Source organism: Oreochromis aureus, linkage group 1, assembly GCF_013358895.1.
Source record: "Oreochromis aureus strain Israel breed Guangdong linkage group 1, ZZ_aureus, whole genome shotgun sequence".
In the NCBI taxonomy this organism is placed as follows: domain Eukaryota; kingdom Metazoa; phylum Chordata; class Actinopteri; order Cichliformes; family Cichlidae; genus Oreochromis; species Oreochromis aureus.
The window spans coordinates 12,180,349-12,193,085 of record NC_052942.1 but is presented as its reverse complement, the minus strand read 5'-3'; the positions used below and the strand labels follow the sequence as shown (position 1 = coordinate 12,193,085).

Here is a 12,737-nt window from a genome sequence, read left to right as displayed (position 1 = left end):
TGAGTTTGATTGGTCACTGCATGTGTGAGTCCAGAGCTGCCTGCTCGAAGAGCTGTAATGTATATAACAGCGTTTACATTTTATAATAATCAACATTTTAAAAAATTAAAAGTCCGCTCTTGATTTGTTCCTCAGGGAAAAGGTCGACCAAGCTACCACATACCTTCACCTCCTGTTAGTCCACGGCTGCAGCCTATGGCTGACGCTGCCACAGAAGAGAGCGGCGGTGAAGAGGGAGCGGAGTCGTTACCTGACATCCCGGAGCATCAGCGGGCAGCCATGCAGCAGGAAGAGAGGGTGCTGACAGAGGAAATTGAAAGCCTTCAGAAAGAGAAGTAAACATTCTCACTGTGCTTTAAATGTTGAATTATCTGGCTTGTGTGTTGCATTGATGCCAGCTGTGTTTCATCACTTGCGCACAGCTCATTTGTTTTTCTGGATGATGCCTGTCTCTACAGGGAGGAGTTGACCTTTGAGATGCTGTCTCTGGAGCCACGAGCCTCAGATGATGAGACCCTGGAGTCTGAGGCCTCCATTGGTACAGCTGACAGCTCTGAAAACCTTAATGTGGACTCTGAAGAGACCATTTCTGACTTCTCTGGTATGCCATACTGATCATTCTAAACTGCCTTATCATTCACAATTCTTCATGTGCAGATAAAAAATATTGACCTCTTTGCATTTTTTGGGTGGGGGTTTCTCCAGAGAGAGGTCCTTTGAAATCTGACGCGAAGAGCCCCCGACGCAGAGTTCTCCGCCGCCAGCCTGCGTCTCTGGATTCTGTAGACATCGGGTCCTCGTACTCCTCCTCATCACATTTCCATCCTTCATCGTCTTCTTCTTCCACCCGGCGCTTTCGTTTCCAGTCCAAGTCTTCTGGTGTCAGCTCAGGTCCATCGCAGGCCCAGAGTCTGACTCCACCCATAGCCTCCCCATCCAACAGCTTAGACAACAGCTCTACCGGAGATCAGGAAGCGATTTATGATGAAAGGCCCCAGTTTACCAGCCGAGGCACCTACAATCCAGATAAGGGTAAGCAGAAACTTAAAGGAGCCAGACATACTGCCCCAAGGCCCTCCAGAGAAGGTGGTGGTCATGGCAGAGACCCTTCAGACATGCCACAGCGCGTGGTAGTATATGGAAGTAATGAATTCATGGTATGAAGGACAATGAGACACCAAAGCAATCCCTATCCAACTTCCTGCCAGGCATACATGTTCTCAATGGGAGATGACAAACTGGCAACTGATCTCCACTCCTCAAACCACTCTTGCTTAGCCTTTCATTCTTAAAATCTGCAAAGAAATTTCCCCAAGTGCTGTGTACAGTGTTTCCCCCTCCTGAGGCGGGGAGGAGAATTGTCTGGAAGAGGAACAAGAAGAAGTAGATGGGCTCTTCTGTGGATGAAACTGCCAATCGTGCTCTGTGTCTTGGCAACTCTTTACTCAGCGCCAAGAGGAGACAAACTGAGCAGGAGGACGGAGAAAAGGGAATGTTGGAATATGCAGAAGAAAACACGGCATCAGGGAATATTACAGAGCTGGAAAGCTGAAGCAGTGTACTACAGAAATTGAGAAGAAAAACAAATCAGGCACCATCAGGCGTCACAGATGTTACAGTGAACTTAAAGCTCACAACTATAGGCTGCTTTATGAGTTTACAATCAATGTAAGCAGTGGATGCTTTGTTATTACAAAATAATTTTTCCCTTATTTAAAAATTTTAATGTCACAGAAATTCTTTATAGCATATAATATACAGGTATAAATACTGTACAAAGCCGGAACACCAGCCTCTGCTGGGTAGTTGAAGTCAAATATTTATCTTGGTTTTTTTTTTTGGTTTTTTTTAAAATAGAGATTCTTGAACAGAGATGTTTGGGTTTGGGCAGTGGATCCCACGCTTCTGTTGTGTACATGTGGCGAGAGCTCATGCGTGACTGTATGTTTGTGTGAGACAGAAAAGAAAAAAAAAACCCACTTAATGTGTTTTAAGTTTGTGCTGCTTTTTTTTTTTTTTTCTTTTCCCCTTACAAGGGAAATACCGCCATCAAAGGGACCAAGTCAGCTGGTGTGTATTCCAGCCAAGGGGATCCCAGCTCTTTAGGAATGTTGGAATCTGTGATAAAATTCCTGCATTCACTGCTTAACAGCCATACAACTGTTATGTACAATACAGGTCATATGTACAGTATAGAGAACAAATGCCATTCTATTCTTGAAATCCATTATTATCCACTCCTCCCACTCCCAAAGCCATTCTCTCCTGTCTCTTAAGCATTTGCTCAATAGCAACCATGCAAGAACATAAAATCATTGTGTCTTGTCATTATTGATCAGTGTGTATGTTTTAGTTGTAAATGTCCAACTGCATAAGTGCAATTCTTTTCTTTAGGTCTATGTTTAAAATAGGAAATTACTCTTAATAACAGTAATGCTAACAGGGGCACCGTTAGAGTCCCACTGTCATGATAGTGAGTCAGCCATGCGCTATATAATGAACCTGAAACTGAAGCAGCTAATGCTGTCCAGTTATCTATAATTTTATTCTGCTGTTTTCCCCCAGTGTGGCATGTCAAAGTGCGTTCTGTGCAAAAGAAACAAATTCCAAGTTGTGTATGAGCCAGGAGGGGAATTTGACATTTGGGGTAGTTACCTTGGATTAATTGTGCAAAAACAATGTGATCCAAACCAGAACAATTAGCAGGTTTAGACACAAACAATATAAAACCCTTGAATGCACACAGTTGGCTGTTGTAATCCATGTCTGCAATATTACTATTCTGTGACAAAATGCTAAATGGACTGGTTCTTATATAGCGCTTTTCTACTTAAGCACACAAAAGGCTTAATACAGGTCTTATTCACTCAAACATTAATATAAGCACTAGCACAATCTACTGTAACATTCACTGTCTAGTGACTAGATTAGGAGCAACTTGGAGATTCAACGTCTGGCCCGAGGACGCTTTGGACTGAAGCTACCAGCCCAAAGTTTCTGTGCTGATGTTAATGCCAGAAGGTCTGGAGCTCCTGAGTCGGCAGAGTGTTGGCGACTTTTACACACCATGCACCTCAGCATTCAGTGATCAAGCTGTGAATTTTACCTTGTCTGCACTTCATTAATGAGTTGATGTGATTCCTAAACACTTCCATTTTGCAAAGACACCAGTTACAGAAGATCATGGGATAGTCAATTCAGTTTTATTTATAAAGCACCAAATCACAACAGTCACGTTAAAATGCTTTATACTGTAAAGACCTTGCCTCTCTAAGCAAGCATTAAGCAAACGTGTAGAAGAAAAGAATTCCACAATCTGACTTGCTGCTACTTTAGAATCCTATTACAGTTCCATGCTCACATTCAGTGAGCTCTTTAGGAAAAACAAAAGTTTCTAAAGACAGGTTGCATGGCTAGGTGCTGGATTTTATCCACTTGTGCCAATGGGACAGAAAGCTTAATTTCAAAGATTAAGGGGCGTGACCCAAGGCTTCTGTTTATTGTATTTGCCATTTGTCACTGCAGCGACCGTTAAGTATAAGCCATAAATGTAAGCTTTTTTTTTTGTGATAGATGGGTGACACATTTAAGAGCTGTATAAATGAGTGGAAGATGCAGATACTTCCACACAGGCACGCTGTATGGTCTAATTAACAGCCAGTCTGCTCTGTGGCATTAAAAAAAAAAAATTCTATCAAGAAGAAAGATTCAAGAGCCTTTGAAAGAAGGTTCACTGTTGAGAGATGGCTGGCAGCAGATTGAGTTAAATATAAACTGGCTGTTTGTGAAGGATCCGATGACTAAAGTGTCATCTACATTTAAATCTGTGGGAAAGAGATAAATAGGATGGAAGACTGAGATGATCAACAGGGAACATCTGATGACCATGATGTTCACACAAGTATGACACAAACAGGGTGTCCATCCCTGCAGGGGAGTTCCAGAGATTCAATACCAAGTTGTATCTGTACTTTCTGTAAAAGACCGATGACAAGTGGCACCATATTTTCTTTATACTCATCCTCGTATCGATATAATGATTTGTTCAGTGTATTCTGTACCATGCGTTTATCCAGAGAGATTGGATAAATGAACTGTTTCATGTTACAGGTCTTATCAGTTTGTAGTTTTGCAGTCTGTTCTCACCTGGAAAGTGAAATAAGACCCCATTCAAACTTCTTCCTCTTGAAGTAGGGCAGGTACTATATACTTTTTTTTCCTGGTACCAGTGTTTCCTGCATTCTTTCATCATTTATCAGCTGATTTTGTTTTGAAAGGTAATATGGTTTATGGACCTAGAAGAGTTGGATATACCAAAGCAAAGTTTTACCTTTGTATTCTTATCAAACCAATCCAGATGTATGGCTGGGGACCTTATTTCTTTTTAGTAAGGTTGGTAATTCGGTAATACGACCTGAGAGACATATCTGGCCCTTTAATTGAGCTATCCAAAAGAATATGTATGCCAAATTACACAAGAATTAGACTGAAAGTCAGCAGCAACAACTCTTATGGAGTTTCACATTTTTAGTTCAAGTCCTCCTTGATATATAGAAGAGGGCAGAAGACGGGTACAACAGTGAGTGTCTACAACAATCTGTACAATAAGGTGGAGGCTAGTGCTGGAGATCTTGTCAAAATCCAACAGTACAGAAAAGTACTGCTGTATTTTGCAAAAGTATCTGATTAGTGACTGTTTCATTCTTCAGCATTACAGTCACCCCCAAACACCCTGAAAATGTAGTTTAATTTATTTTTAAAAAGGGACAACACATATTAATGAACATATCAATGCGAATATGCCAGAGGTATCCAGAAAACTACTTCTTATTTGCAGTCCCTGGCAATGGTCCTACAAAAACAATGAGTAACATCTTGTCAATGTACAACAATACAGTTTAGACAAAAAAATGCATAAAATTACAACATGAAAATCCACACTGCAAAAAGCATTCCTGGATAGAAAACCATTATTTAAACAGAGCGGGGTCAGTGTGGTGTCATCTTGACAAGAGAACAAAACAAAAGGCAGACAACATCCAAAGAAACGCTTTGAATGACCTTCAAGAAGAGAAGAGAAGAAGAGAACTATTTCTGAAGACTACTTAAAGAAATGAAAGAGATTTCAGGCTGTGTTGGAGAATAAAGGTGATTATATCAAATACTGACTTTCAAGCTTGTTAGAACTGGACTGTAGGTACTGTTTCAAACTGGAGCCACAATGTTCAGCAAACAGAACAAGTAATTTAAAAAAAAAAGTTCTGTCAGTAGCAGATCAGGTAATTCTTATTTTCCTGGTGAACTCGTGGTTTTGCTCAGTCGTTTAAATAAGCTAATATTTCCGCAGCACCTAAAGGCAACTTCAAACCCTCGAAGACATTGAGGAAAGTTTTAAAAAGGAGCTCACTCTGTGCGTTTACCTCCGCAGACTGGCTCTCATTTCGACACACACATAACCGGCGTGGACAGACTGTCACGAGAACCGCTCATTTGAAACCAATTCACATTACTGCTAAAAATAAAGGAGGGCTAATTGACTCCGGCCAACCTTCGGTGACGCGGCCCACACAGGCGACGCATGCGCAGTGCCGCCGGCATCACACAGCACCATCAGTAGGAGCAGGACCAGCGAGAGCGAGAAGGGTGAGCCGCCGGGGAGAAGGCTGCCGTCGTTGTGTTTTTTTTTACGCAATATAAACTTTTCTCGAAATGTCGGGTTTCGACAGTAACCCCTTCGCTGACCCAATGGACATAAATCCCTTCCAGGTGAGTGTTGGTTGGTTTCTGCCCGCGAATCGAGTTTCAGAAGCTTTTCGTTTTCTGGTGTAAAGTGAATACAAAGATATGCTCTAACAAAAACCTGTTTGGTTGGTTGCTGGGTTTGGCCTAAGCATTTCCTGGCTAAGAATCGCCACTGTTGTCAAGTGTGACACGTTTCAATGCGATTATAAACATTTTTACGTTAAAACTGTGAATATTCGCTGGAAGTGTGCTCTGAGCTCACCTGCGCAGGTGAGCAGACCCGAGAACAGGTGCCTGCCATTAACCGGGAGTTCTCTTTTACAAGCTATTCATAGATAACACGCGTAGCAAGCCAGTGACGCTGCTTTTAACTTTATAGATAGGTTTGTTTTTGTTTCTTAGTACATTTTTTTTAATGTTTGACAGACCAGTGTTTTTTTTTTTTTATTGTGTTTTTTTGTCTCATTTCCAAGAGATGCCAGGTCTCTCTTGGAAATGAGATTTTTAATCTCAATGAGATTTTTACCTGGATAAATAAAGGACTAATAATTTAGGTCTTGTAGACCTAGGAAGTAAAGCTTATGAATCCACACGTCTTTGACATTTTAACTTAAGAAACTGATGCTTAATCTTTATTCAAACACACACACAAGAAACTGTAATTTAACTGAAACAATGTGGTCCAGGGCCAAGAGTGTTATTAATAGATAATCTGGTGAGAGAAAATTCAGTGTTCAGGTGTTGCAACTCCACTGGATGGGACACTCCTATAATTCCACAGTTGGCACCACATAAACACTGAACAGTCATGGATTCTCAGTGTCACACCTTACAGTGTGTTTGATCTTCTTTTTTTTTTTTCCTCTTCTTCCCAGGATGCTTCAGTCACACAAGCCACCAGCAGAGTCAATGACAACGTCGGGGAGTACAACCCATTCTCTTCCCCGGAAATGGTCAGCCTTTGTGTTTTAAATGGAACTGCTCATATCATATTGTGATATGGTATTCAGCAGGAACCATATCCTTTGGTTTTATGAAAATATATTTGAAAAGAGATATTGCTTCAACCTTTTTTACAGGGACACCACTCTGGGACGACAATCCCTATCTCTGCTGCACCCTCTCAACCAGCTGTACTACAGACATCTGTGGAGCAGAACCCAAAAGTGAGTGAGACGAATGTATTTCAGCGTGTTTAAATAATGAGATCAGACAAGATTAACCGATTTCAGTTAAGTTTTCAAGAAATGGAAGTCACTACCATGCAAAGAAGAATGAGTATATTTATTTTTCTTTACTTGGTCGAATGTAGCTCGAGTGGTAGAGTGGGTCACCTACTAATCGGAAGGTCAATGGGCCAATCCCTGACTCCACATTTGCATTCCTTTGAAGAGATACTGATCCTTGCGTAGCCCCCGATGCATCCACTGGATCGTTAGTGTGTGTGTGTGTGTGTGTGAGAGAATGTTAGTAAGCACTTTATCATGAATAATGTATAAATGTGTGCGACTGGATGAATGAGAGGTGTAGTAGAAAGAATTTTGAGTGCTCAACTGAGTAGAAAGTCTGTATCCAAGTCCCGGACCAGTCCATACATAAACAATGCTAAGAAATGCTTCTCTACCACCCACACACTTGCACTCTGATCGGTGCATCACAGGTAATTTATTAAAGGTTCAATGTCTTGCTCAAGGACACTTTGGTATGCAGATTTGATTGGTGGAGGATCTAGCCAACGATCTGCTGGTTGGTAGACAACCTGGTGTACATCCTGAGCCACAGGCGCTCCAAAAGTCATCACATTTTACTGCAGGGACCATCTAGCTTATCACTGCAAGAAAGCAGCACCTTGGATGGTTATATTAGTGCAGTACATGCATGAGGAAATTGTGTTCAACAATATTGAAGACCGTATTAAGATGCAGGTCTGCTATCACACATCAGGCTAAAGCAGCTGCTGCCCAGGCTAACCTGATCAAACAGCAGGAGGAGCTGGAGAGGAAAGCAGCAGAGCTGGAGCGGAAGGAACAGGAGCTAGAGAACAGGAGGGCAGGCAGCGCATCGAACCCCGGAGGTAAGTGGCTGCAGGTATTTGATGTTGTTGTGTTGAGTATGTGTTAAGTCTTAAATGATAATAAGGTTTTTAAATCTTTTCCTGTCAGCTAAAGAGAACAATTGGCCACCTCTTCCAAGGTTCTTCCCTGTAAAGCCCTGCTTTTATCAGAATTTTGAGGAGGAAATCCCAGAGGACTACCGCAGGATGTGCAAGAGAATGTACTACCTCTGGATGTGTATGTACCCCTGATTGTAGTATTTTATATGCTAATCACTGACCTAAAAGGATGGTATAGTACATCAAATCTCAGCTTTTAATATGCTAAATTTAAAGATGTATCAAGACTTTCCACTGATCATACTTTTGATGAAGTTCTTACTTTTTTCTTTACAAATGAATCATGATTTATAACTTTATCCATTACAAGATACTAGATTGTTTAAAGTCATAATTGCTGCACTAATATGTTAAGAAATACTTTATTTACCCCACATTTGGGAAAGTAATTTGTTACGAAGGAGATAATAATAACCATAATAAAGACACCATTCATGCCTATTAGTTTAAAAGTGCACAGAGGATGGTTCACCAGAACTTTTTATAAGCAGTGTTGTATTATAAGTGTATGTCTGCGTCACTGGTTTTCTTTTGCACCTCTCCAGTCCACAGTGCCACTCTCTTCCTCAACGTGCTGGCCTGCCTGGCTTGCTTCACCATAGACAGTAGCTATGGCGTTGACTTTGGTCTGGCTATTCTTTGGTTCATTCTCTTCACCCCCGTGGCCTTCATCTGTTGGTACAGGCCGGTCTACAAGGCCTTTAGGTATGCTGTGTCACTGGTATTGTTTACACTTATGAACTTTAATTCAAGTCTTCAAACTGTAAATGATCTCCAGACTCATTTTTATGACTTCATGCAATTGTGAAACTTAATATCTCTATTATGCAATATGTCAGCAAACCAGTGAGCACCTTCGCATTAATAATGTCTCCTTTTCCTTTTTTTCTCCTCTATAGGTCTGACAGCTCTTTCAGCTTCTTTTTCTTCTTTTTTGTCTTCTTCTTCCAAGTGGCAGTTTACATTATCCAGACTGTGGGGATTCCCCATTGGGGCAACAGGTCAGTGGGATTTCTTTTTTTCTTTTTCTTTTTTCCTACACTACCTGAAAGTGTGGTGGAAGTGCACCAAGATTCTGTTTTTCATCAGCATGAATGTGCATGCTGCTTTGGGATACATTCAGTGTGCATGGACCACCACATTTCTTCATTCACACATGTGTTTGTGTGTGAATTCTTCTCCTGTCTCTCCTCTATTGCATTTCTTTGACAGATTCCTGCTGCCCTAATAAATCTGGGTTGCTGCTTTGTAAGTGTGTGTAACTTTTATTTTGGGATTTCTTTTCTATCATATATAAAGCTCCTCAGGTTTCCATGTGTCATTTTTACAAACTTCATGCTTTACATTTGGTATCTGGTTGTTTGTGTATTTCTCTTTAATCCACAAAAAAAAAAACTTTCAGTATAATATAATATACTGTATATAATAATTATAGAGAAAATGTGAAATTACACCTTTTTTCCTCTTGCATGTTTCTGGTTTTGACAGTGGATGGATAACATCAATCACCATGATCAACACAAACCTGGCTGTGGCTGTAGTTATGATGGTAGTGGCTGGATTTTTCACTGTAAACTCTGTGCTGGCTGTCATCCTGCTGAAAATGGTACGCAAAAGTAAAACCTCTGTTTACATATATTACTTTTAGAGGTAATCTCATTACTTTATTATGAATCTGTCAGGTTTAATATAATGTATCTTGATGAACTGAATAACCCTAAGCCAAGTATTTTAAACATGTTTTAGTTGTTGAGTTTTCTCATTTATATCTGGAAGCTACGTCAAAGACAAACTAAAAATCGCGGGGTGACAAAACAGCTTCAGAGGAAATATTCAAACCAAGTGTGTGTGCTGAATGCACTTACTCTACAGACTTTCCTCCATGTAGAAGTTCCTGGAGTGTCTTTTGGTTTATGAAGACGATAATTCATTAGAAAGTGGACATAATATTTCATCTTGATGCAAAAAGTGGGGGACAAACAAAAACAACTCTTAAAAGAATAATCTGTTCCTTGGCTCATAACTCTCCACTAGACATGTATTGTATTTTCAGATATCCTCCTCACTAACAGATGAATGAAACTGAACTCATGATCTCCTTTGTAGACATAAGAACCATGGCCTGAACCTTACAGGAACCAGCAGGTTAAACACGGTTTCATCATTTGATTGCCTGTCATTGTTTACAATTTTCTGTCTTTTCCTATCATCCCAGGTCCATTCTAAATACAGAAACACAGGTGCCAGCTTCACCAAGGCCCAGCAGGAGTTTTCACAAGGTGTCCTGAGCAACCGAACTGTCCAAAATGCTGCAACCACCGCTGCTACCTCCGCTGCCCAGGGAGCCTTTGGCAGGAGCCAGGAAAATTAGTGATTTCTACAAGTTTTGTGTCTCTGGCTATTCTCTTTTCTGACCAGCATACCGGGCTAGCCACGTCCCAACATTATCCAGTTGGTGTAAAGGAATTTTTAGGGAAAAGGGCAAAAAGCAAGTAACTTATGAGTATATACCAAGTGGGGTGTCTCCATTCTCCATGTCCACTAAAAAACTAAATAATAAAAAAAAATTGTGTAATTTAGGTAGATGCGTAGCTAAAGACATAAAATCATCTTATAGGAATAGGAACCTACTTTCAGTTAAACTTTATTTGTATAGCATCTTTGATGAAGGACAGTGCAATTCAAAGAGCTTCACAGATGAACTGATAATGGGACGGCACATTAATTTTAAAAAAAAAAAGGTAAAAAGATTATAAAATGCAAAAATAAAATGGATGGAACTTGTAAAGACCTGCACAGATCTCATCAGCATATGTCATATTCATTTATGCTTTAGGGAAATGTCCAGTAGGAAATCTGAAGCTGGGGTTTAGATAGAGGACAAGGTGAGGACCCCACACAAATAAAATTACAACATTTCATCACTGCATAGCTATTGAAAGCATTTAACAGAGTAGACTAAAGAGATACATGTGAGATTATCTGCAATACAAGAAACACTGATTTAAATCCAGTAATCCTTAAAGATCCCAGTAAAAAGTATCAGGATTTTTCCCTGCTAATGTAGGAATGACATACTGAGGCTTGAAATATAAACTCTTTGTCCAAGTCTGGATTCTCACTTGACATGAGAATGTTTTTTTCCATCTGTGAGCGATGGATCCACTAAATGTTTTTCACATTACAGCAGCATGCAAAACCTTGCAGGATAACTGTCCTGACTATAAGTGCATTAATACCGATAATACACTTTATGCACAGTTGCCTTCCTCTCAGATGTCCTGTAAAAGTATAAATGATAATAAATGCATACTGTTACATTACTGTGCAGTTTGAACTTCGCTCTCCAAATTTGATGTTTTGATGTGTATATGACAATAGGATGAGCTGCTGATTAATGAAGGTGATGGGATAAAGAGGTCATTTGTACTGTTTTAATCTGTTTACTGATTTTTTTTTTTTAATGAAGTGAGGCTTAAAGCTGTTCTTGAAGCAAATGAAGATGTTACATTTTAATTCATGTTAAGAAAACTTGGCATAATACAGAGACTTGCAGTGATTAAAATAAAAGGGGGGGTACGGGTTTATTCATGTAAAGTTATTGAAAGTATAGAATTTGAATGTATTTACATGAAAAGTGCATTAATGAGTAGAAAGAACAATATTTTTGACTTTGTGCCCATGTTAGTTTTACTACATGTTAACTTAATATTTCCTGTTTTTTCTAGCTGCACCTACTTGGAATTAGGTTTTAGTGTTTTCATCCCTTTCTCTCTGTGTGTGTGACTGTGTGTGTAAAGTATATAAATACTGTATACTCCTGATCTGATGTTTGTACCTCAGTGCCTTTAAACAGTAACATACAAATCTTTGTGTGAGGATTCAAGTTCAAGGCTGTTAATTCTCTTTTTTTATCTGTAGCCTGTGGAACAACTGGTGAAGTTTTCTTGTGATCAGAATGTGTTAAGATTATGTAAATATCGGTGACTTATTTAAACATATTTACTGCTGGGGTATGCATTGGAAATCTTAACATTCAATAAACTGTCTGTACTGTCTATAAAATTCTGAATTGAAGTCTTGGAAGTGGTCTTGTTAGAAGCGTATTATTATCTATCAAAAGTGGTCCAAGGAAGGAACAGTGGTGAACCAGCGACAGGGTTATGGGCTGTCCTGTGTGGTCCAATCCAACAGGCGAGCTACTATAGCTCAAATTGCCCAAAATATTTAAATGTGGTTCTGATAGAAAGGTGTGAGAATGTCAGTGTCCATGCTGACCCCTTTCCTCTGCTGAACTTCAGCCCAACTTACAGGATTTAAAGGGTCTGTTACTAACATCAACTGATCTTTTATTACAGCACATCTTCATGGGTCTAGTGGGATCCATGTCTCGACAGAAAAAGGGGTGGCCAACATAATAATAGGTAACTGGTCATAACAGCATGCCTAATCAGTGTACATTCTGCCTAATAGACAATGTCATTCTGGCTCATTCACAGAAGTTTTAACACATCGCCACAATCTTCCCAGGAGTGGATGTCAGCAAATTTATTTTACTGCAGTGTTTACACACAAGAACTACATTTCAACGTTAAAGTTTATTACAGTACATTTATTAAACAAATATGACTTGCTTTAAGGGTTGCCAGGAGGAATTCTTGGTCTTGAAGAAGAACATGGCAGCACAGCTCTTAGGAGAGATCAGCACAAAACACCTTATACTAAGGAAGGATGATGATTTGGCCTTGTTTTGCAGCTATGGGATCTGGGCACCTTGCAGTCACTAAGTTAACCACGAACTCCTCTGTATACCAAAAGAGTC

At 39.9% G+C, this 12,737-nt stretch overlaps 2 protein-coding genes across 7 annotated transcripts in view; both read left to right on the top strand.

Annotated features, from left to right (window-relative positions):
- The window catches only part of myo9aa (myosin IXAa), a 95,564-nt gene extending 92,823 nt beyond the window's left edge, over nt 1-2,741 (top strand). For all 6 annotated transcript variants that reach the window (XM_039607938.1, XM_039607942.1, XM_039607934.1 and 3 more), the window contains 3 exons: nt 136-335; nt 459-601; nt 706-2,741. In XM_039607938.1, coding sequence (XP_039463872.1) covers nt 136-335; nt 459-601; nt 706-1,163 — 801 coding nt within the window. In that variant the 3' untranslated portion in view covers nt 1,164-2,741. The remainder of the gene's footprint in view (nt 1-135; nt 336-458; nt 602-705) is intronic.
- A 2,780-nt stretch (nt 2,742-5,521) lies between these two features.
- Nucleotides 5,522-12,001, top strand: scamp2l (secretory carrier membrane protein 2, like). Its single transcript, XM_031744538.2, has 9 exons — nt 5,522-5,766; nt 6,618-6,695; nt 6,822-6,908; nt 7,687-7,816; nt 7,905-8,033; nt 8,461-8,620; nt 8,815-8,916; nt 9,404-9,521; nt 10,131-12,001. The coding sequence occupies exons 1-9, from the start codon at nt 5,710-5,712 to the stop codon at nt 10,284-10,286; spliced, it is 1,017 nt and encodes a 338-aa protein (XP_031600398.1). The 5' UTR covers nt 5,522-5,709; the 3' UTR covers nt 10,287-12,001.
- The last annotated feature ends 736 nt before the right edge of the window (nt 12,002-12,737 follow it).

What these genes read in the sequence shown, in the direction of transcription:
- scamp2l (XM_031744538.2), top strand. Translation starts at nt 5,710, where the DNA reads ATGTCGGGTTTCGACAGTAACCCCTTCGCTGACCCAATGGACATAAAT. An exon ending in CATTCTCTTCCCCGGAAATG is followed by an intron (nt 6,696 to 6,821) that starts GTCAGCCTTTGT and finishes CCTTTTTTACAG; the next exon opens with GGACACCACTCTGGGACGAC. An exon ending in CTGTCATCCTGCTGAAAATG is followed by an intron (nt 9,522 to 10,130) that starts GTACGCAAAAGT and finishes CTATCATCCCAG; the next exon opens with GTCCATTCTAAATACAGAAA.